We start from the raw sequence: 25,829 nt of genomic DNA, 5'->3' as shown, positions 1-25,829 counted from the left end.
GTTTGCAATCCTTTCTTCCAATCCACTCCTGCCCCTGATTTCCCCGGGTCACCTCTATATCCTTATAATACAGAGTATAGTTTTGGGGCACCTGGGTGGCTCTGCCTTCAGCCCAGGTCATGATCCCAGAGTCCTGGCTCTCTGCTCAGTGGGAAGTCTGCTTGCTTCTCCCTTTCCCTCTACCCCTCCCCCTGTTGTATTCTCCTGCTCTCTGTCAAATAAATACATACAATCTTTAAAAAATAATAAAGAGTATGGTTTTGCTACCTCAAGTTGCCTTTTATCATTTGCTACCAAAGGAGTCCTAAATAACACAAAGATAGGATCAAGCCCAGAATACCTCTGAAGGGGTCACCAAAGCATTTAACCTGCCTCACCCTCTTAAGAGTTGCTTCTGGAGTCTGTCTCTTCAGGTTCTCCTAATATTTGTACTGTTTCAGGCTGTACTCTAACCAGCCTGGCTTCCAGGGAGGAAACTGAAGGAGTAACACTTACGTAGACATTTGTTTTGTCTGGCTCTGTTGTGTGTCATGCTATCTATCAATTTAGAACAGCAGCACCATGAGGCACTGTCCACTCAAGGACAGTGGCAGACTGTCCTCCAAAACCTATTCTTGTGCCTTCTTGTTTGCAGTAGCCTAGCATTCTCAGTTTGAGTGAGGTACATGGCCCTCTAACTAGAAATTCCATTTCCCTGTCTTTCTTGCAGGTAGGTAAGGCCATATGACTTAAGTTTGGGCCAAAGCAATCAGAGATGCCACTTCTGAGGCATCCCCTTAAAAATAGCCTGTTTTCTCTCCATTTGTTCCATCCCCACTCCGGGGTCTAGAATGTGAACATGTTAGTGAGCCATCTTCAACCATAAAGATAAAGGCAACCCCCACAGGGATCCAGAATAAGAATACAGGAAAGTACCCGGGTTCATGCACAGAGCTAATCTACACTTTGGGACCACTCACCAACTTAGACTTCTACACAAGAAAGAAGTCAATTTCTATTTTTATCTGAGTGCCTGTTAATTGGGTTTCATTCAAGCAGCTGAACCAATATTTGAAAGAATGTAAACTGGGGTCTCTAGATAAGAAAAATCTTCTTAGCCTTCAACCTGAGCCGCAATTTCTCCCACGGAATTATGAGTACAGCGTCTAAGAAGTGAACTTGTATTACCTTTTCTCTACTTGGAAATAGCAGGTTTTTATTAGGAATGCCACTCATTGACCCTACAGACAATCTGGTACCATTAAGCATGCAGCAGGAAGGAAAACAGAATCCAAGCACACTAAGAACATCATGCAGGCAAGCAGACACTGTCACACTGGCTGCTGGGCATGCTCTGGGGTGGTCCAGGACACTTCCAGAGTTTACAGAAAAGAGCAAAAACCATGGAAGCTGGAACAGCTTCAGTCATAGTACTGTTATACAACACCCTCTCTCTCCAAACTGTTCAAACCATTCTATTTTCCCAAGGTCCATCTATACAAGATGTACAAGACATGAGGGAAAAAAACAAGTAAGTCACATTATTTCTTTTAAAAAAACCATTTTTGGGACACCTAGGCGGCTCAGTGGTTGAGTGTCTGCTTTTGGCTCAGGGTGTGATCCCAGGATCCAGAATCGAGTCCCACATCAGCCTCCTCCCAGGGAGCCTGTTTCTCCCTCTGCTTATGTCTCTGCCTCTCTCTCTGGATCTCTCATGAATAAATAAATAAAATCTTTTTTAAAAAACCACTTTTGTCCTCACAAGCAGCTCAGTAATTATGACACAATCCAAGAGTTGTTTATTAGTTATAATCTGGACTCAGCAGCTCACTTAGAAAAGATTATTTTATTTTTCCTTTGCCCTAAATGGAATAGACAATGATGATATATGAAGAAGAATTTGTTTCTTACAATAGGTCAGTTCTGATGTTCATTTCCCGAAGACCTGATGACCATTTTCCAACTAGTTTATTTATTTTTTTTTTTTTAAAGATTTTTAATTTATTTATTCATGAGAGAGAGAGAGAGAGAGAGAGGCAGAGACACAGGCAGAGGGAGAAGCAGGCTCCATGCACCGGGAGCCTGACGTGGGATTCGATCCCGGGTCTCCAGGATCGCGCCCTGGGCCAAAGGCAGGCGCTAAACCGCTGCGCCACCCAGGGATCCCTAGTTTATTTTTTTTAGCCTTTCTTAACCAGTGTTCTGTTAGACAGTTAAGAAAATTACTTGTCACTCTTTTGTCAATTTCCCCCAAAACAATACACAGTAAATACCACTCTAGATGCATAGGAGAGAGGTTAAGTTCCTACAGACAATGGATGTCTAAGGGCATCAGAGTTTCATTCTTTCCCAGAACCCTGGTTGAGAAAGAACTATACAGACTAACCATCATGTGTCTGGCTGTCTCTCTCTCCAGGGCTTAAGAAAATGATAAATTCTAAGTTGCTCCTTATCACTCCAAAATAAACTAGTCTGGGAATGATAACAAGCTGTATGAAATTCTCTAACCCAAAGCTTACATCCCTGCCATTTACAGCACTACTTGTGTTCCTGGTGATCACTAGCGTCTCTCAGTCTGACACCATGTGGTCACCTAACTAGTGAGAGAGTATCACAATGAGGGACAGTCACTAAACTGGCAAATAAAAGAAAATATCTCCATCAATAAACGATGTGGGGACAACTGGATATCTATATGCAAAAGAATGAAGTTGGGTCCTTTCCTTACCCTATACACAAACATGAACTCAAAATTAACCACATGTTTCGATGTAAGAGCTAAAACTATAAAACCTATAGATGCAAACACAGGAAAAAATCTTCATGAACTTGAGTTAGGCAGTGGTTTCCAAGCCATGACACTAAAGACACAAGTAACAAAAGAAAACAAAATAAACTGGACTTCATCAATATTAAAACTTTAGAGCTGCAAATGACACCATCAAGAAAGTGAAATGACCATCTACAGAATGGGAGAAAACACTTGTAAATCATTTATCTGGCAAGGGATGTGTAATCAGAACAGGTCAAGAATTCCTAACTCAACATAAAAAGATAAATAATCCAAGCAGAAAAGGGCAAAGGATCAAGTAAACATTTCTCCAAAGATAAACAAATGGCCAATAAGCACATGAAAAGATGCTCAACATCATTAGCCATTAGGGAAATGTAAATCAAAAAGATAATGAGATACTCCTTCATACCCACTAGGATGGCTGTAATAATTTTAAAAAATAAATAAATAGCAGCAAGTGTTGACCAAAAATACCAGGAGGAACCAGAACTCTCATATGTTCCTGGTAGGACTGTAAAATGCTGCACCTACCATGGAAAACAGTTTGGCAAGTCCTCAAAATATTAAATATAGAGTGACCATATGACCTAGCAATTCCACTGCTAGGTACATACTCAAGACAAATGAAAATGTAAGCCCACACTAAAACGTGTACACACATAGTATGCCAGCATTATTCTTTACAGCTTTAAAGTGAAAACAACCGGGATCCCTGGGTGGCGCAGCGGTTTGGCGCCTGCCTTTGGCCTGGGGCGCGATCCTGGAGACCCAGGATCGAGTCCCACATCGGGCTCCCGGTGCATGGAGCCTGCTTCTCCCTCTGCCTGTGTCTCTGCCTCTCTCTCTCTCTGTAACTATCATAAATAAATAAAAATTAAAAAAAAATTAAAAAAAAAAAAATAAAGTGAAAACAACCAAAATGTCCATCAAGTAATGAATGAATAAATGTGGTATATCCATACAATGGGACATTATTTAGCAATAAAAAAGAATCAAGTACTGACTCAGGCTACAGCATGGATAAACCTTGAACACATTATGCTAACTAAAAAAAAAAAAAAGCCAGCCACAGAAGACCGTGTGCTGTAGGATTACATTCACATGAAATGGCCACAACAGGCGAACCTAGAGAGACACAGAGTAGATGACTAGCTGCCTGGGACATGGGACAGGAATGGAAAGTGATTGCTAACCCACAGAATTTCGTTTGGGGGCAATGAAAATGTTCTAAAATTAGTTTGTGACAACAGTTGCACAACTTTGTGGAAATACTAAAAACCACTGAATTGCACATGTAAAAGGTGAATTATATTGCTATGTGAATTACATCTGAAGAAAGCTGTTTAAAGGGCACCTGGGTGGCTCAGTGGTTGAGCATCTACCTTCAGCACAGGTCATGATCCCGGGGTTCTGGGATCAAATCTTGTACTGGGCTCCCCAATCTTGTATTGCCTCTCCCCTCTGCCTATGTCTCTGCCTCTCTCTATGTCGCTCATGAAAAAATAAATAAAATCTACAAAAAATGAAAGCTATTTTAAAAACAAACACACAGATAAAGGAAAGGAACAGAAAAAGACCTCTGCATGAGCTCTGCCAGCTGCCCTCCATCCAGCACAGAGGGTGCTGTAGCCATCCCTGACTAACAGTGATGTGAAGCAGAGACCACCGTGGAAAGCCAAGATGGCACATAGAAGCAAGTTTAGCCATCCTTGTCCCTGACATGGATTCATCCCCTAGGCTTGACAGTGACTGAAAGACAGTCAAAGCTCTCAGTGGCCATTAAGGACAAAATATATTTCCTTTATGCATTGATACTGCTAGGGAACTGTCTATTTGGAAGAACTGACACAAAAAACATTATCTGAAGAGTGTTGTATGGATTCATCATGGGGTTTTGGCTTCAGAGGCAAGTCGCGCCCACAGAATCTGTTGCTTCTTTCTCTACAACAGTATAAGCAGGAGAAAACCACAGCAGCCCCTGGGATCTACAAGGCCACTAGAGCAGTGTCAGGGCGTATGTTGAGCATTTATGTTAGTGACCAGGCAAGTTCATTTATGAAGTTATGCACAGCAGCAGGTTTCTGCTCTCAACACTGCTTAATTCCACTACAGAAAAACTGAGGCAAGGGATAGGTTTTCTTAAAACAAAACCCTCTGTAGAAAACTGGTTTGTCAGGAACATTGTTCTCTCAGTTCCTAGCCTTGTCCATGGGTGCCCCCCTCACATAACTGTTACAGCCAGTCACATAGCTATTTTGGAGGCTCCACATGTGACCATCTGTGCTGAGATGATCGACAATAAAAATTTTCGTGGGGAAAAAAAATTTTTTTTCGTGGGGAATAAAAAGAAATCACAAGCCACATGTACTTAAAATTGGGTCTGAGGGTCACAAAGCTAGCCATTTGCCCTGGGGGAGCACCAGAAGGCAAAGAGGAAAAAGGGCCATTTGTATCACTGTCTTCTTCCTAGGAAAACGCGCACCAGCACAAGGAAGCAGGGCAGGAAGGAGAGGAGGAGGAGAAAGGAAGAGAGGGAAATCAAAGCAAACTGCAACAGCACATCTTTGTACTTGCTTGGCCCTTGGCTCAGGTTAGGTTCTAGAGCATAGGTCTCTTCCTGGGTGCCCGGGAAGAGTACCACCACAGAGACAAGAAGGCAAAACTACAACCATAAAATCACACCGTTCTATGGCCATGAGTATAAATGCAAACAGATTTCCAGGTACACACATACAAAAACTGGAAAGCTGGTGTCTGAGTCCCGTGATCTGCCGTACATACTTTTGGACTGCTGCGTGGGGCTTCCCGCTCGCTGCCGACACTGGCCCAACAGTGCTAGGAGGCTCTTGGCTTTCTGTAGCTGAGTTTTCAGGTCGGAACTTCCTTCGGATGGGCTTTGATGGAGGCTGAGAATGTGGTATGTCCTGCAGATTAAATACAAAACAATAAAACCCCGAAGTTCACAACAGAAATGCTCCCTTCATCTTGCCAATGTCCTCATGTTCCTTCTATGCCCATCCTCAGGTCAGGTGTGTGCTCTGTTCAAACTCCACACCTGAGGATGTAAGGTTGACTCATGACTTCACAAGGGGGGGAGGGGAGGATGACACAGGAGGCACACGGGCATCAGATTCCAGGAGCCTTTCTTTTTTTGTTGTTCTTTCCATGCTTGCAGCATATTATTGCTTTTTGCACCTGAAAGGACACAGGTATCAGATTCCAATGGGAACTCCCTTCCTTTTTTAAATGCTATGTGCATTTCACACCACAAGGCTTTTTCTGACTGAAGACAAAGCTCACTCTTGCCTCACTTTGGGGCCTGTGGGAACATGTTGTAAGCTTTGAAGTTTGTGATAGTCTCAGTCACCTCCTCATTCTTCCACTCCCAATTCATACATGAAGTCAAGCTTAAGGGCCACAATGTCTTCTGGAAGGAGACAGCCAGCTGGCTTCCTAGGAGTCCCCTCCTCACTTGTGCTCCCAGGCCCAGGGCCCATGCTCTGATCAGAGGAGGGCCTTAGAAAAACAGGGTGCAGCCAGAAGAGGGTAAGAAGGTAAACAGAGAGCAAAAGTGAGTGGTGCCTTCTGAGTAAGTAATCTGGGACTCAGTGACACCAGTGGGCTAAGGTGAAGATGCCGGGATGCAAGAGGGGACCATGGCACACAGACAAAGGAAGGCAGACTTCCCGGCCCCCACCAGAGGTGCTCCTAGACACTCAGCAACCTGCAGGGTTCTGCCAAAGGCCCTCCCCACCACACCTCCTGAACTTGCCAAAAGCAAAGCCACCATATTTAGCTCAAAGGCTGAAGAGGGAAGTACAAACGGTCAGTGACATCAAGGTCAGGCCCAAGAATCATCAGCACCCTAATCTTCACAAAGAGCCCAAATTATAGGAAAGCTGGATCATTACCATTCAGGTCAGGACACAGACACCAAAGCAAAACAGATTTGCAAATAGAGACAAGAAGCCCAGGGGAGGGGCTCACAGTGCCATCACAGGGGCACCTTCCCGCAGGCCTTACCTTCTTCGTTGGACTACTCTCAGCAACCTGGGAGGGAGCTCTGTTCAGCTGGGGGTGTATTTCAGCCTCAGACACTTGTTCAGACTGTAGCAAAATATCATACAGAAGATAAAAATGCAAAAACATAACCACCTAAATATATAATGAAGAGCACTTAGAAAATGTCACTAAGCGTAAGTGATTTAGACCAACATGCAGCCAAGTGTGGTCAAGTCTGTGGACCCCGGAGAAAATCTTCCCTAGACCCTGCCATTCCCTCCCATGCCCCCTTCCAGTACTGTTCAATATTAGGAAAAGGAGTTGCAGTAATGTCCATAACTAGACACAGGTGTTGCTAAAAACTAATGTTTTACAAGCTCAAACTAAAAAAATAAGGCTTATCGAAAAAAAAAAAGGCTGGGAAATTTGTTAAAATTTTAACCCAAGCACTAACAAAAATAGTAACCATAATAATAAAAAAATTGAAATTTTTAAAAATGTTAAATTCCTAAGAAAAACACTCTAAGAGACATGACTCTTTACCTTAAAAAACACAGGAGTGGGGGAGTCTAATGGAAGGAGTAAACAGAAGGGTTGAGGCTACCAAGTAGTATGGAATCGATGGACAAATGCACAAAGAATGGTGAGGACTGCCTCCAAAGCCCTTTGAGACTGAGCAGGTGCCAAAGAGTCAAGCAGAAGAGTACAGGGAGACTAGATGCCATGTGCTGTTCCCGGTCTCCAAGAGGCTTGCTACACTCAGCTGCTATTAGCCAATAATGCAAAGTGTTAACATGCTGAGAAAAAATGCTCCATATGAACTAATGTGACTTCTTCATTATAGTGACATCAGTCCTCTACCCACAGATTAATATGCATTTCAGAAACACACACTGCAGCACAACAATCATCCTTAACATGTCCATCCTGTTCCTAACCCGGCCTTTTCTAACTCCTTCCAGAGCCTGGCTTCTTTCTTCTTCCACCTCTTCTGTAACAGACAGGGGCATTAAATGTTCCCCTATTTATCGGATTCTTGCTGCCTCTTCTAGTTTTTTCCCAGGCCTCTGCCCAGCACAGCACCCCTGACTATCTTTTTAAAACTCCTGTCCCTGGCATCTGATGAAGCACAATCTCCTACTGGTAATTATTATCTCTCTTTCCTGTTTTGACCCCTCTTATCCCTCAGATGTAGGATTTCTCAAGATTCTGTCTTTGGATCTCCCACCCTATTCCTCCCATCACCATTCATTCTTTTCCACAGCAAGCCCGTCTGCTCCTACATTTGCACTGCCCTAGCTAGAAACCTCAATTCCCTATCACCAGTCCACCTCTTCCAAAGCCATTTTGCAAGCACTCCATATGCCTTATTTCTCATTCCAAGTTTTGCTTATAGCCTTCTCCTTTCCATTAAGGATAACTGTATTGCTACTGTTGTCGATAGTTATCTGAAACACCAAACACGGTGTCACACATTTCTCCAGGTGTTCTGCATAGATGAAAGCATTTCATCATCAGAGCCCTAGGAAGGAATTATTACCCTCATCTAATTGGTGAAGAAACTGAGGATCAAGAAGTTGAAGAACTTACCCAAGATCACACAAACAGCAGAGTCTGAACCCAGGCCTCAGGTTCCAATGTCGGGCTTGTGACCACTATGCTATATAGCCTCAGGTACTCTTGGGACCGAGTGGTACTCATTCAAGAAATATTTATTGACCAGCTACTGCAGGCAGGCCCTGTGCTAGATCTGTTATTCAAGATAAATGATACTTAGACCTTTCTTATAAGAAGCTTGAAGTCTAGCAGAAAAGGCAGAGAAATGATGGGACAAGCATGCTTCAGTGGAATTCAGACTTTGGTGAGGAAGTATGAGGGCCCAGGCCGGGTGGGTGAGCAAAGACTTGAATGAAGGTGATATCACAGCTAAGACCTGAGTGATAAGTAGGGTGCAGCCCAGTGCACAGGGATAGTGAGGAAGGAAGCTCCAGTACCCAGAACACCAATTTAGGATACCATGACAGTAAGAGATCTGTCACCAAGACAGGAACCATGAGAGAAGCAAATGTAAGGGGAGCTCACTTTCAGGCACACTGAGTTTGAAACACTCAGGCAACACCTGTGCAAAGCTATCCAGGAGCCATTCCTTATCAGGAGTATGAGGAATGTAAGTAAGACTTTACCCACCTTCCCTCAGGGTTCTGACAAATAATGTCATACTTTAAGATCTGCAGGCCCAGGGGCACCTGGGTGGCTCAGGAGGTTAAGTGCCCACTCTTGATTTCAGCTCAGCTCATGACCTCAGGGTCCTAAGATCAAGCCCCACAACTGGCTCTTCACTAGGTGTGGAGTCTGCCTGGGATTCTCTCCCTCTCCCTCTGCTCTTACACTCAGTCACTCTTTCACACTCTCTTTCTAGAAAGAAAAGAAAAGAAGAGAAAAAAAGAAAAGAAAGAAAAAAGAAAAGAAAAGAAAGAAAAAAAGAAGAAAAGAAAAGAAAAGAAAGAAAAGAAAAGGAAAAGAAAAGAAAAGAAAAGAAAAGATCCACAGGTCCAATGTCAGCTTTATTAATGGCTGAGTGAGGGCCCAATAAACTCCTGAATGCAGGATTTCCCCTGACCTGTGTGGAAGAACACAACTTGGACTTGATGCCCCTTCTTACCTTCCATCCCCAAATCTATTGCTTGGAACACAAATGTTCTGGCCTCAAGTCTATGCATGCAGCTCTCTGCAGGACCACAGGTATGCACTGACATATCCTGCCAGCTAGTCACAGAGAAAAGGAGTGACTGATTAGTCTCCCCGCCTTTCACCTGCTCAGCTCTCTCCTCCATCATCAGGCAGAGAGAAGCATTTGCCCTAATGCTTCCTTTCCTGGGGAAATGAGCAGTCTCCCTCTCGTGGAAAATACGGGGGAAATAATAAATCAGATTCTCCAACAAAAATAAGGATTCTAAGCACAGCAAAAGTAGTAGACTATCATTATCGTTGCCTCTGCTTTCTTCCCTTAAACATCTCTAAAAATCCAAACAACACTGGAGTGGGAGTTGATAAGGATGAAAAAGCAAGTTGTGAAAAGGGTATGACAATTTTTTTTCCACTTATATGTTTACCTTCCTGAAACTGTATCCAAAGGCCTTGGTTTTCTAGCTCCACCACCGAAAACAAACAGCTCCTCGGTGCTATGTCAGGTGGAATCTAACCACCAACCTCCTTGGGAGGAACATCAAGACCTCCCCTCCCCACCCCATGACTGATTCTAAATGACTCCATCTATTGAACATTCAGAGGAGTGGAATCTTGTGAGGGGCCTGAAGCATGGGAATCACGAAGGTCCTAGAAAGGTAGAGCTTCACTGGAGCCAGACATTATCCCAGAAAAAGAGATGAGCAAAGAAAATGAGCTTTGTGGTAAAAACAAAACTAAACTAAACAAAAAACTAAAGATGAGATTTAGAGGTACAAAAGCCCCTCTTTGCAAGAAACTATTTCACTTTACCTCAGGAAAATAGTGTAAGGCTTAGCAGCTGGAAAGCCAAAAAAGCCTGGGAGATTTCTTTGCTATTTCTACAGACTTTTCTAAGGTAACTAACAACTTGGAGAGAACGATAACCCATGAAACAGGGGGGCCTCAGCAGCTCCCTTTTTCCTCCACATATTAAAATACGAAACAACTCTATCAAGATGGATGATATGCCCTTGCCTGGATTAGAAGCAACCCATAGTGGGCAAAGGCAATCCACTTAAAACATTGAAAATGAAAACAAGACAAAAAATGATGGTCACTTAAATCAGTCTGGTGGAAGTGGGGAATAGGCATATTTGAGAGCTATGTAAACTTGACACTAGCTACATCCTTGGTGATTGATGGTATGTGATAAGTGAAAGGAAAGAACAATGACACATGGAAGCCAGATTTTGATCTTCAACAATGGATAAATGGTTGAGAGGAAAGAGTTTAAAGCAAGAGGAAAAGAAATATGGCAGCATAAAAGCTGAATAAAATTAAGCAGATTCATCACAAGCAGGACTAGAACAACCCACCTCTATCTTCTTATAGCAGTATCTCTCAAATATGAGTTCCAGGGAATATCAGTTCTATGAATTGCCTAGCCAAGGATAGGCTCTGTAAAGAGCCAGATAAATATTTTCAGTTTTACAGGCCATTTGGTCTGTGTGTCTCCAATACAAACGTGCTACACTGCTACTGAGTGCTAAAGCTGCCAAAGACAACAACACAATGGAACATCGGGGTGGCTCAGTTGGTTAAGCATCTGCCTTTGGCTCAGGTCATGATCCCAGGGTCCTGGGATGGAGCCCTGCATTGGGCTTCCTACTCCATATGGAGCCTGCTTCTCCTTCTCCCTCTGCCTGCCGCTCCCCCTGCTTGTTCATTGTCTGGCTCTCTCTCAAATAAAAATCTTTAAAAAAAAAAAAAAAAAACAGACAACACAATAATGGGTGTGACTGTGTTCCAATAAACTTTATCTACAAAAACACGATGATGGGACAGATTTGGCCTGTGGGCCATAGTTTGTCACGCCTGGCCTAGAGAAAACAGATAAGCTTAGGGAACATGGCATAGCCTATATCCCTTCTTGAAATTCACAGAACACATAGCATATCACACACACTCTGAAATCCTGTGAAGTAAAGGAAGCCATTGCTTTCACTTAACCCAGCAGTTCCCAAAATGATTTGGCTTCAACTTCTTATTTTCATGTAACTCCTATTAATATCTAGCAGAACTATGTTCTGTGGAACACACTTTGGGAAACAATGACCTACCGACTGGGTTTAGAGGAACAAAGGAAAAATATTTCATTTGACTCAAATGCCAAATGCCACATTCCACACCTAATCCTTTGAGAGGAGCATTCTACAGATTGTTTGGCAGATCCAGCTCGGGGGAGCCTCTGCTAGACCCCCTTCCCCAAGCATGTGGAGGCAGGGTAAGGATGGGGTTGCCGCTTGGCAAGAAAGGCCTCCCTTTGTTTCTCATTTCCTCCCTCCTTCCTTGCAACAGCAGCTGTCGCTGCTGCCAACTACTTCTCTACATGAATTTATTTACTGGGCTTCCTTTAAAATCTCCTGGACATGAACACAATAAATTCATTCATTATAATAGTTAAAGTAGATGAACAACACAATACTGATAAATTATGGATTTTTTTAAAGTAGCTTAAAACAACATGCCCCAGATTCCGGTGCCACCCAGGCAGGCTAGCTCTGCAAAGGTCCCATAGCTCCCATCTCAGTCCATGTGCTCATTATTAAACCTCCTACCTGGGGCACTGCAAAAACTGCAGTGGGTCTTTTTCTAGCCTTCAGTTATTTTCCCAGTCTGATCCACCCTGCACACACTAAGGAAATAATTTTGTAAAAGCACCTTCTCTCATCAAAACACTTTCCTCAAAGTCCTTCAATTGGTCCCTAAGGCCTATGGCATAGCACCACAGGCCTTAGGGACACTCAGCCAGTTAAAGATCTTCTATCATCTGGCTCCAATTTGCCTCTGCATCATAACTGCATTAGTTTCCCCATATGGATCCCGCTCCAGGCACGTAAGTATTACCTGAATCTTCAAACAGACCAGAAATTCCTTCCCAACTCAATTCTGTTTGTTCTAGACCTTCTAAGCCCAGTGGTTCCCAAATATAGCTGCACAGGAGAATTATCCAGGGAATTTTTATAAATTACAGACTTTTAGATACTACCCCAGACCTCCCTAATTAGAATCTCCTAGGGGTGGAGCACTAGAAACTTCTATTTTAACAAGCTCCCTGGGTAATTTTTATGTAGCCAGTCCAGACCAACTGTGGACCATAGATGGCCTGAACTCATTTAAGAGATGAAAAAACCAAGTCTCCAAGGTCCTGCTCTGAAAAAGGCCACAGGTGCTGCACGAAAAACTAACTAGGCTTCTTAACTGTTTTCTTGTCCATTTACCATGGAGGAATAGGGGTGTCTGCCATATGGTTTCATAAAATAAATAAATATTTGAAGCTGGGCAAAATCTTCAGCAGTAAGACTTTTGTTTTTAAAAGTCAAATTTGCAGGGTGCCTGGCTGGCTCAGTCGGTGGAACATCCAACTCTTGATCTCAGGGTTTTAAGTTTGAGCCCCACCTTGGGTGTAGAGTTACTTTAAAAAAAATAGGGATCCCTGGGTGGCGCAGCGGTTTGGCGCCTGCCTTTGGCCCAGGGCGCGATCCTGGAGACCCGGGATCGAATCCCACGTCGGGCTCCCGGTACATGGAGCCTGCTTCTCCCTCTGCCTGTGTCTCTGCCTCTCTCTCTCTCTCTCTCTCTCTCTCTCTCTCTCTCTGGCTATCATAAATAAATAAAAATTTTAAAAAATATATAAAAAAATAAAAAATAAAATCTTAAAAAATAAAACCTTAAAAGCAAGGAAGTAAGTGTCAAATTTGCAACAAAAAAAAGGCAGAGGGGAGGGGAAATTAGAGAAAGGTGACCAAGAGGTACAAACTTCCAGTTATAAGATAAATAAGTAGTAGAAATGTAATGCACAGCATGGTGACCATAGCTAACACTGCTGTACAATATATAAGAAAGTTATTAAGAGAGTAAAACCCCAAGAGTTCTCATGACAAGAAGGACACTTTTTCTTTTCTTTTTATTGGTGAGGGGGAGAGGGAGAGAGAGAATCCCAAGCAGTCTCCATGCCCAGCCCAGAGCTTGATGTGGGGCTCGATCTCACAACCCTGAGATCATGACCTGAGCTGAAATCAAGAGTCAGATGCTCAATAGACTGAGCCACCCAGGGGCCCCTTCTTTTCATTTTATCTATATGAGAATATGGATGTTAGCTGAACCTATTGTGGTAATCTTTCACAATATATATAAATCAAACCATCGTGCTGTACGTCTGAAATTTACACAGAGATGTATATTACCTTTCAATAAAATTGGGGAAAAAGGTCAAATATCTTTTTAAAAATTAAGTAGTTTAGGAGTGCCTAGGTGGCTCAGTCGGTTAAGCATCCAACTTACCCCTTTTCCTCTCTTTCTGCCTCTGCCCCTCTCCTCGCTCATGCACACTCCCTCTCCCTCTCAAATAAATAAATAAACCTTTTTTTTCCAAAGAGTAAGTAAGTAGTCTAATTGCAGAACTAATTGCTAAAGGTATGGATAATTGATTAATTTATTTTATAAACTCTGTAATACTCATGCTGACAGATTAGAAAAAGGAACTCCAGTTTTATTTATTACTCAAGAATTCAGGCAGATGCCAAGACTGGGAAACACAAAGGCAGCAGCTAAACTGTAGGCAGATGGGCAGACAATCATGCTTTGGCCTCTAGGGAATCTCCAGCATCCCACTGATATTCTAAAGGTCATTTGGTGCCAACCTTTCACCTGACCTCCATCTCTACTAGGTAAGGGCACATTAGAAAAAACCATGTGGTCACATCCAGCCACAGAAGATGCAGAACCAATGGCCAGCAGCACACTGGCCACAGCAAAGCCCATCATGGCATGCCACAATCAGTTTCAGAGAGAAGTTCCAAAAAAGCTGAATTTCTCTGCAAGAACGATGACCAAAATCCATGACCCAAGTCACCTCTGAGAGACAGAAATGGAGCTGATGTGTAAGCACTTGGAGGGCTCAATGTGTTTTGCTTCACTGTCCTTTCCCATGCCTAAGCTGAATGGAAGCACACAGCAAGTACCCAAATCCATGTGGGGAATGAGCTAGTAAGAATCCAACAGTGTTTTGTGTTTTACTGAACAAGTCAAGAATTCATCCTACAGTAACTGGAGCCCCAGAGCACATCAGTTACAGTGCAGAGGCTCTGGAATCAGTCCAGGATTTGTGCTTGCTTGGTATATAACCAGAGCATGTGCTTAACCTCTCTGAGCCACAGTTTCTTCATCTGCACAAGGGGATAATTCACCTAACTCCTAGCATTTGTAAAGATTAAGCAAAACAGCTGTCTAGAGTGCTAAGCACAGTAACATAGTAGCCACTCAATAATGGCAGCTACTATAATAATTAAGAGTAAATATACAAAAAAAAGAGTAAATATACAGAGGCGCCTGGGTGGCTCAGTGTCCGACTCTTGGTTTCGGCTCAGATCATAATCTCAGGATCATAAGATCGAGCCCCAAGTTGGGGTATTCTATGGGGAGTCTGCTTGAGATTCTCTTTCCCTCTCCCTCTGCCCCTCCCCCTGCTAACGCTCTGTCTCTAAAATAAATAAATTTTTTAAAGAAAAGCGAATAAATATACAATTGGTTTCCCAGGCATAGATTCTGCAACTGCAAAGAGTAGCCAATTCAACATAAAGGACTCTTCCTCTCTTGCCAAAAGATGAAAACCTAGACTGCGAAAGTGCTGACTCCAATTTAGATTATACACAGATCCTATAAAGCAGGCTATCCAAGGTCCAAATTTGTGCCACTGGACATTGCTATCAATATTGGAGGGAAGAAGCTTTTAAAGATAAAAGCTCTTTCAGATTTTAGGGCTGTTTCAGCACAGGTGTCTCAGGCAGCTTATACTGAACATCTCTGGTGGTCCCCTACAGCTGGCCAATCCAACATTGGCAACACCCAGGGGAACGCTGACAGAGGAGCTCAGGGACAACTGCAATAGAAGTGGATAATCAGTGACTATAATGGGCAACTAGTCCCTGGACACAGCAGTCAAATAGCATAATCTCTTGGGGATTTCTGGAATCCACTGGATTATGGACAATAATCCATGAAACAGATTTACTGTGACAAAGAACCATGAGTGCTTTATTTTGGTCTAAAAGACAAATATTTTGGCAATGATGACTGGGATTTTGTTCTTCTATTTCCAATTTCTACTAATAGAACAGAACTCTGAGTCAAGTCTGAGCCCCACCTTCTATTTAACACATACCTAAAGCCATACGATAACGCTCTCTGCAGAGTCAACAACATAGACTTTATAGGTAAGGGGATCTATGACAGGATTCTCTTGAGATTCATATTCCCCACTGAATAAAGGTTGAAAAAAAGATGCCATGTGTATGCTTCTTACCATACCAAATAGATGCTTACTAAACAGGCAGCCACCACCATCACAATTCAAAGATATCTGGATATGAGGCCTTTAGAAATCCCTTTTGCTGGTCCCCCAACCCTGACATATATAGACCTGGCAACAAGAGCAAAAGTATATAAAAATTTCTAAGTGCCTCAAACCCCTAGCTCTAGCCTAACTTGATATTTTACCACACTTAAAATTTTGAATTCCATTCCCAGTTCTGTTGCTCTGTATTAATGTAGTATTTGAAAAACATCTTTTCTAACTAGTGAAAGCTGATAATTAGACTGTAATTAATGTCCCCTTTTGGGTTGACACAGCCCTTCCTGCATGAGCTATGTCCATCAGAAGAAGGTGGCTTTTAATTAGATTAAATTTAATTTCTAACTTTCAATTAGAAATAGCTGGCTAGAGAGGAAACTATAAAAATTAGTTAAGAGTTAAGAGCCAGTCACAAAATAAATCCAGTACTGACGAGGATGTAAGAAGTGGAACAGGAACATTGTTGATGGAGTATAAATCAGTACAAACACTTCATAAAACTGTTTGGCAGTACCTATAGGTACCTATAGGATAGGCTGGACATATGCCTATCCTATGACCCAGCAATTCTACTATAGGCAGAAACCTAAGAGAAATGAAAGTATCCACCTACTCAAAAACTTGTATATGAATATGCACAGCAGCATGATCCATAATTGCCAAAATCTGAAAACTAACCAAATGTCCACCAACAGTGGACAACAGTGATATTTTTGCATATACAATGGAATACTATACAGCAATGACCTATAATTATACACAAGAATATGGATGAATCACACAACATTGTGTAAGCAAGAGAAGCCAGACACAAGAGTATCTACTGTGTGGTTCCACTTATGTAAGGCAGATAACAGGTAAAACTGATCTATGCTGTTACAAGTCAGAAGATTGGTAACCCTAAGGGACAGTAACTGGAAAACAGCCTAAGATGGGCTTTCTGGGGTGCTGGTAATATTTTGTTTCTTGACTTAAGTGCTGATTATACACATGTGTTCAGCTTCTGAAAATTCATTCAGTTGCATGCTCAATGTACACTATTCAATATGTATGTTCTACTTCGATAAAAAGTTAAAAAATAAATCCAGTGGAGCCAATTTCCTGTAATGTCCTTAAAGTGCCACCTAGTGGCACAAGTTAAATGTAAACAAGAGGGAAGTTTTCATTTCTAGCGACTTCAAAAATATGGTCCCATTTCTAGCAGCACGTTCTGGGATTGGGCTGAAAACAGTGCCCTAGACTAAAAACGAACAAACAAACAAAACACTCCTGTGTGGCACACAGAGTTCCTGACACAAGGGTCCAGCAGCAAGTGAAGCTGTCTACTACCCAACACACTAGCAGCAACGAGCTGAGGACACACATCACTTCCCAGCCACACCTGCCATCAGCCACGGTGTGGGAGATTTACAACACAGACATCAGGAAAGGCTACAGAGTGGGGCTGTTCCTTTTTCCAGAGGGAACATTTACCAACACACCAGGAAGTGATACCTACAGAACTTGCTGAACAGAAGAGAGTATTCAGGAGGAGTTGGGAACAAAGAAATCCTTTATCCTGTTTCTCCTGGACAGGCTTCTTTCCCTCTTTCTCACCTTAAAGGCAAGGCCTTAGTCTGGTTTCCTCTATTATGCCTGAGAAACAAAGTTAAGAAGGCCTGCCCACAGCAACTCTTTGAAGCTACTGGTTGAATCAAGAGTATTTGCTCAAGGCTTTATTAGTAAACTGTAACACAGAGAGCATCTTGGTTAGATAAAGGTCCTCAAGGCAAAGCTGCAAACTAAATACAGGCATCACAATTCTTGAGTTAGGAGATGGTAGGTTAAAAGGCCTTATTAGGAGGTCTATCTGTCTTTCCATCAATTCTCCTCCTTCATGTTTCCATTATTTACAGGAAAAGGTGATGATCTGGATTTGGAGCTAAAGACTGTAGTTTGCTGACCCATGACATAGGCAGAGGGCCAGCCAATGAAAGGTCACAAAAGCAGGAAAGAATACCATTCTACTAGAAGTGGTTTAGTAAGCCAGTCCAGCACTCATTCTGGGCTTAGGACCGGCCACTAATTTTTGGTTATCCTAAGTCTGCTCCTCCATATTTGCCAACTAGAACCAGCTTCTGTTTTGCTGGGCCTGGAGCAGTAATAATTATAATAGCTACTTGCCACTGAGGCCTGACTATATGCCAGACACAATTCTAAGTGTTTTACGGATACTAACCCATTTAATCATTTTAACAACCCTATGAAAGTAGATACTATCATCATCCCCACTTTATACATGATGAACCTGAGAGACAGACTAAATAACTTGCCCAAAGATACACAGCCAGCAAGAGGCAGAGATAAAATTTGAACCCCGAGCCCACTTAACTATTCTGTCAGGGTGCCTCCCTGGGTCCGACTCCTAGCTGTCCTCCATTGTCCTTTCCCATTAACACCACAGCACATTTGGACACCCTTCCATCCTGCCCCACTTCCATACTTGCTCCTTCCCTGACACACAGGAGTACTTATTGGTTTTTATCACCATGTGATAAGGGGGACAGAGAAGAGAAATAAATATTCCATTGTTTAGGAATCTAGAAAACAACCATAACTGACCTCTAGGGGAAAGACTGGGGTAGCTTGTTAGTTATGGGAAATACGGCATCCAGCTACTGCCTATAATCCTTGACAATACAACATGAGAAAATGAACTTAAATGAGATACATATACACACTAGGAGAAACTATAAAATGGATGGCATTAGGCAGGAGCATAGGGCAATCTCTGTGCCGTCACAGTTCTTGGCAAAGTATGGGCCTGTTGTAAGCATATTCCATCAGTGGGATGACCTTACAGCATCTTCCAGAGAAATGATGCTAGCAAAGTCAGCTTTACATGATAATACCATGAGCACAATACAGTAAGGGGGGCATCCAAGAAAGAAGACAAGTTACTAGTGGTGGGGTAAAGCTAATTCATTAAGAGGTTTCACAATATAAAGTGTACCCGTGATAATGATAATTGTCAACAAATGAGTTAACAACTCAATTGTCAACTCAGTTGTTAAGAGATGGGTTAAGGGGCACCTTGCTGGCTCAGTCAGAAGAGTGTGCAACTCTTAATATCAGGGTTGTGATTTCGAGCTCCATGCTGTGTGTCAAAATTACCAAAAGAAAATAATTCTGAGACATGGTTGGACAGCATAGCATAATAGGAGGAACTGGCACTCTAAGGCAAGATAACCAGGACTGGAACCGTCATATTAATTCTTACTTGCTGTGGGTGACCTTGAGGAAATTCCTGAAGTTCTCTGTGCCTTGGTTTACTCATCTGTAAAATGAGAATAGCAACAGAACCTATCGTGCATGGTTGTTATGAAGATTAAGCACATATTTGTCAAGCACTTAAAAGAGCATCTAGCATATAAGCACTATATATAATTATTTATTATGCAAAAGTTCTGCCTTTTTTGTTTCCTTTTAAAAACCAGAATAGGGCTAACAACACTTGGCCTTTTGCCACACCAAATATCGTCCACTGACCAAAGTGTGAAAGCTATTCTGGCCAAGATAAATGTTAAGTCAAGTCTGCACTGAGAAAAGCACTTTTGCATTTTGCCTAATGTATGGAAATACTTCATATTTAGAAAATTATTGGTGGGCACAGAAACTGGAAATTCTTGTGACCTTTTGCTTAGCAAGCCTTTGGGCTATGCAATGAGTGATTCCTCTGTCTCCTTCTCCCTCTCTCTCAGTGTTTGTTATCATTACATTTCTAGCACCTCCTCAGAAATCTTTCCCAGCTCTCCTCTTTACAAGAGCTTAGCTAGCTTTGTCACTCACTAGGTGAGAGGCTCCAAGGAACTCACTTTCTGAACCTTAACTTCCTCTGCTGTAAAATAATGTGCAAGGACAGATATGAGAGAGCACAAGCACAAAAAGTGTTAAAATTTAAAAAGACTTAGACATACTCAGAAGCCAGCTCAACACCCCTATAGGGCCAAATCACAAAGTAGTTAGCCAGGCTGAGGGTTCAGAAGCAGGCAGAGGCAGCTGAGAGCTCATACAGAGCAGAGTAACAGGTATTTCAAAGCCCCAGAGGAGGCAGAGGGCCTCCTCCATGCTCATTTCCTGAAGCCAGAGGCTAAGGTGGTACTTTACTACCTGTGAAGCTGCAAAATCAGGATGAAGTCTGGGAAGGTGCTTGGGACTGCCTCCCTAAGAAAGGGAACAGAAGCAGATAGAGCACACAGCCTGCACCCCCCCTGCAGAGAGGGACACCTCGGTGGCTCAGTGGTGGAGCATCCGCCTTCGGCTCAGGGCATGATCCTGGAGTCTGGGATCCAGTCCCACGTCGGGCTCCCTGCATGGAGCCTGCTTCTCCCTCTGCCTATGTCTCTGTCTCTGTGTGTGTGTGTATGTGTGTCTCTCGTGAATAAATAAATAAAATCTTTTTTTTTTAAAGCCTGCAGAGATATGACTAAGATCGTTCCAAATTAGGGTGCCTGGGTGGCTCAGTTGGTTGAGCATCTGCCTTGAGCTCAGGGTCCTGGGATCAAGTCCTGTGTGCAGCTCCCTGCTCAGCAGGAAATCTGCTTCTCTCCTTCCCTCTGCCCGCTGCTTCCTCTGCTCATGTGCTGTCAAATACAGAAAATCTTATGAAAAAAGGAACCAAAAAGAGAATTCTTAACAACAACAAGAAACACCAGAAGAAAAGGAGGGAATACATTCACAATGCTGAAGGAAAATAACGTTCAACCTGCAATTCTGTACAATGCAAAATTACCATTTCAGAGAAAGGACAGTAAGAGTTCACTATCCAGAGAACATGGACGTAAAAAACTAGTAGATGGGGAAAAAAAAGAAAGAAAAAAACTACTACGTGATAGATTTCAGTATATTTGAACCTCCCAATTCCTGGAGTTATCCTAACTACATTATGTATATGATGACAGGTCTTATAAATTCTGAGAGCATGGTGTCTAAAAGTAGCTTCCCAAGTGTCAGTTTATTCTGATGAAGCTTTAAGTGAGTTTTTAAAATTCTAACTGTCCTATCAGAGAGCACTTTTTCCCTTTTTCATAAACATTAATTGAAAGAGAAACTCTTTAAGAGAGAAACTACATAATTTTCCCACCAAAAAGAGCTATCTAAACTACTACCAATTACTTAGCAGTTTACCTCCAAATGCTTGACAGTAGAGACTTGACATTTTGGACTGAAATGTCCGGAGACCTTCACGGACTCTGCAATTTACATACATACCACTCATATAGTCTCCCCAAAATAGAGACTGTACTTATATAAACAAGGTACAAGATGAGATAGGTAAGTTATAAATGAATTATTTACGTGACCCCTTTAGACCTCTGAAAAGAAGTCCATGGAAATTCATTAAGGGAGTTAAAAACCTCAAAAGCCTACAAGGGAACACTGGCCAGTAACGCTGAGAAAGGAATTCAAAATCTGATCATGGAAAAGGGGCCAATCACTGTGTTCCACAGACCTTTCAGATCACCCAAGGAGGCAGAACACCTTACTGTCAAAGGTTTACTAAGCACTTTTATGTGGTACAATCAGGAAACATTTCTGTACCCAGCTGTTATCTCCCTTTTCCACTATTTTCCATTTAATCACTTTAAGAGATGTCTAATACCCTATTAGGCAGATAAACAATACCCTTAACCAGAGTAATACCAACACCCTTAACCTTCTTGGACATTTGTCTGTATTGGTGTTTTTTAAAAGATCTTATGTATTTATTCATGAGAGACACAGAGAGGCAGAGACACAAGCAGAGGGAGAAGCAGGCTCCCTGCGGGGCAGCCAATGTGGGACTCGATCCCAGGACCCCAGGATCATGACTGGAGCTGAAGGCAGATGCCCAACCACTGAGCCACCCAGGTGCCCCTGTATTGTTTTTTATTTTTACTAATAATACTAAAATAAATGTCATCATAAAACTTTTCCTTTTCAACAGTTTTTGGGATAAATTCTAATAGTATTTGTTGAGAGCTGGCAAAGCTATGCATGCTCTTTTAAACAGCAGGGGTTGGGATCCCTGGGTGGCGCAGCGGTTTGGCGCCTGCCTTTGGCCCAGGGCGCGATCCTGGAGACCCGGGATCGAATCCCACGTCGGGCTCCCGGTGCATGGAGCCTGCTTCTCCCTCTGCCTGTGTCTCTGCGCCTCTCTCTCTCTCTCTCTCTCTCTCTGTGTGTAACTATCATAAATAAATAAAAAAAAATAAAATAAACAGCAGGGGTTTATCCTTAATCCACCCTCCACTACTACAATCCCAGTATTTCCACGTAACTGGGAGGCTCAGTCAGTTGAGTATCTACCTTCGGCTCAGGTCATGATCTCAGGGTTCTGGGATCAAGTTCTGTGTTGGATTCCCTACACAGTGGGGTATCTGTTTCTCCCTCTACCTCGGCCCCTCCCCACCTCCTCGTGCTTGCTCACTCTCTTTGTCTCAAATAAATAAATAAAATCTTTAAAATGCCAGTATTTCCTCACTATATCTCTGTCTTCTCTCTAAACTTATCACTATGGCAGTTTCTTCTGCCTTTTTAATTTCTCATCCAATGCCAACTGTTTGAGTACAGCTTTCAAATCCCTTTAATAAATCCTTGAGAGGACTTGCAGAACTCTCAAGATTCAATCAACAGAAGCTGGTCTAAACCACAGTTGTGTCTTCATGTTACACCAACCAAGAGCTATGACGAGCAATTTGAGTCACCTATGAACCAATCCTACAACTAGGGAACATACAGTAAAATGCACTGCCAAAATTAGTATGGGAAAAAAAAAGATCTTACACAATCAGAATCATTCTACTGGAATATTCAACCTTGATAAATTCAAAACAACATTATCTGCAGTGAGAGATAAATTTATCAGAATCTGGGATCCCTGGGTGGCGCAGTGGTTTGGCGCCTGCCTTTGGCCCAGGGCGCGATCCTGGAGACCGGGGATCGAATCCCACATCAGGCTCCCGGTGCATGGAGCCTGCTTCTTCCTCTGCCTGTGTCTCTGCCTCTCTCTCTCTCTCTCTGTGTGACTATCATAAATAAATAAAAATTTAAAAAAAAAATTTATCAGAATCTGATTTTGATTTAAAATAAAGCCTTTTAACTAGAGGATGCAAAAATCAATTTTTAGTTTCAATGATTTTGCTATTGTTTTCCTACTCTCCTTATCATTTATCTCCACTCTACCTCATTTCCTTCCTTCTGCTACCTTTGGGTTTAGCTTACTCTTCTTTTTCTCAATTCTTATGGTGTAAAGTTAGCTTATTGATTTTGGATCCCTTTTTCTTTTTAATATAAGTGCTTATAGTATAAATTCCACCAGAGTACTGTTATTCCGACATCTCATAGGTTTTGATATGTTTTCCCTTTCAGTCATTTCAAGGTATTTTCTAGGTATTTCACTTATAATTTCTTCTTTGACCCACTGGTTTTTTAAGAGTATGCTGCCTAATTTCCACATTTTAGTGAATCTTCTGATACTTCTGTTACTGATTTCTAGTTTCATTTCACTGTGGTCACTTCGTATGATTTCAGTATTTTCAAATTTATTGAGACTTGTTTTGCAGCCTAACATCTGGTCTATCCTGGGGAATGTTCATGTGCACTAGAGAAGAACCTGTCTTGGGCTGTTGTTGGGTGGAGTGTTCTATAGATGTCGCTCAGGTCTAGGGGATTTATACTGCTGTTCACGTCCTCTATTTCCTTACCAGTTTTCTGTCGAGTTGCTCTATCCATTACTAAAAGTGAGATTTTGTAGAACTGCTACTCCCTTCAATTCTATTGGTTTCTGCTTCATACATTTTGGGGCTCTGTTGTTTGGTGTGCATATTTCTATAAAATTTTTTTTTTACCATCTTAATGGAGTGAACCTTGAGTTAATATATAATGTCCTTCTATGTCTTCTAACAATCTTTGTCTTTAAGTCTATTTAGTCTGATGTGACTATAGCCACCCAGGCTCTCTTTTGGTTATTATTTGCATGAGGTATGTTTTTCCACTCTTTTATTTTCAACCTGTTTTTATCATTGGATCAAAAGTGAGTCTCTTATAAACAGTATATAGTTGGAATTATTTTTTAAATCCATCTGTTTCTACCTTTTAATTGGAGACATGTATCCATTTAAAGTAATTAAAAATAAGGAAAGATTTACCCCTGCCATTTGCTGCTTGTTTTCTGTCTTGTACCTATTTGGTTCCTCAGTCCACCCATCACTTCTCTTTTTATGATTAACTGATTGTTTTTCTAGTATACTGTTTTTGTTACCTTCTCATTTTTGTATTTTTTATATCTTTTAGTTTTTTTCCTTAATAGTTACCCTAAGGATTGGTTAACATCTTAACTTTACAACAATCAAATTTGAATTAATACCAACTTAGTGTCAATAGTATACAAAGACTCTCCTCCTTTATAGCCCTCCTGCCCCTTATATTATCATTGTCACAAATTATATCTTTATATGTATGTGCCCATCAACATAGATTCGTAATTATTATTTTAAGCATTTTTCTTTTAAAACCTATAGAAAATAGAAGAGTTACAAATCAACCCTACTGGCTTTGAGATTTACCGACATGGCTGCCTTCACCATTCTTCATTTCTTGTTATGGCTTCGAACTACTGTCTAGCATCCTTTCATTTCAGTCTGGAGGACTCCCTTTAGCATTCATTACTGGGCAGGTCCACTAGTGACAAACTCCTTGAGTGTCTGCTTATTGGGAAATGTCTGTCTCCAGTGACACTATCTGTGGGGGTATAAAGTACCTTCCAAGGCCACCTGTTGCCATCAGATCAGGGTTAGGAGACCCCCTTGGTCTCTGCTAAAACCGTGTTTGCCAGCTAGGAAAGTACTACCCTACGTTGTCTGCTGCCACCAAGTGAGGGACAAGAGGCTAACTCCCAGATTGGTCTTTGATGACCCCAGAGGGAGGCACATCCATGATGTTTAGCTGGTGTAGGGCATGTGTTGTCAAAAAGGTTTCTATCTAGTTTGTCTACCCTTTTCGCAGTCCTTTGGCCAGAGAGGAGACTTTTCTCAAGGTTTTTTTATTTTTTTGAGGGGGGGGTCTACATTTGTTGGTAGTTCCAGGTTGCAAGCTTCTCCAGTATGCAGTCCAGGATATATGGGAGTTGGTTTTTTGTAGGTTTTTTATTGTTGTTTTTTTTTTTTCCTTACAATTCAGGGAACTCATTGCCATGCCATTACTCAAGTCCTAAGGCCCTAGCCAGGCCACTTTCCTGTTTACATCTTTCAAAGTCCTCTTTCTGTTTATTATGTCCAGGGCTCTTAAGTTGTACTCAGCAGTGGGGGGAAGGAGGGAGAAATTAATCTAAGTCATCTTGTCCTCAATTGTGTTTTATGATGCTTCAACTATATTTGCAACAAAATTTTTCTTGGACAGAGGACTATAACACAGATTCAGAGACCTTAAGCACTAGAAGGATCTATCTACTCTAATCTTTACATTTTATAAAACAGGCAGTAGGTCTTGTGAGGCTAATCTGCTTACTTCCCACAAAGTTACAGAGTAGTAGAGCTAAGCAAGACCACGGAAACATTTATATAGCGTTCTACAGCTTTTAGTATGTTTTTTCCTCATCACAGATGAAGATAAATCCTGGGCCTAGACTTTCCTTCTTAATTACAGAAATACTCATTTACATACTGTGATTTTCAGCTCATCTACAGTGTGCACTGTAAGACAGAACAGGGTAACACACTGGAAGAAAGGGAAGGTGCCATCTTAGGTGACAGGTTTGTAAATTCTCTTTAGAATAATTACGAAGTTTCTAATAAATGAATACATAGAAAAAATACTTCTTGACATGTACTAAAATTACATATTGACAAGTGAAAATTAGGATGCCATATATATCTTTGAAAGCTCATTAATATGCTTTATATAAAGCCAACATGCTCTTAAGGTGATTCAATGACTAGTGTACATTACATGAGATCA

General features: G+C 41.8%; 1 protein-coding gene across 14 annotated transcripts in view; it reads right to left on the bottom strand.

Moving 5' to 3' along the window:
- The window catches only part of REPS2 (RALBP1 associated Eps domain containing 2), a 231,362-nt gene that overhangs the window by 35,427 nt on the left and 170,106 nt on the right, over nt 1-25,829 (bottom strand). For 11 of the 14 annotated variants that reach the window (XR_003132118.3, XM_025437486.3, XM_025437476.3 and 8 more), the window contains 3 exons: nt 19,114-19,170; nt 6,797-6,880; nt 5,555-5,697 (listed from right to left, as the gene is read on the bottom strand). Coding sequence is in view for 13 of the 14 variants with exons in the window: in XM_025437486.3 (XP_025293271.1) it covers nt 5,555-5,697; nt 6,797-6,880; nt 19,114-19,170 (284 nt within the window). In the remaining variant the exon portion in view is untranslated. The remainder of the gene's footprint in view (nt 1-5,554; nt 5,698-6,796; nt 6,881-19,113; nt 19,171-25,829) is intronic. The other 3 variants (XM_025437493.3, XM_025437513.3, XM_025437569.3) reach the window with 1 other exon arrangement.

Source organism: Canis lupus, chromosome X (assembly GCF_003254725.2).
Source record: "Canis lupus dingo isolate Sandy chromosome X, ASM325472v2, whole genome shotgun sequence".
NCBI classification, from domain to species: domain Eukaryota; kingdom Metazoa; phylum Chordata; class Mammalia; order Carnivora; family Canidae; genus Canis; species Canis lupus.
This window is presented reverse-complemented; position numbering and strand designations above follow the sequence as displayed.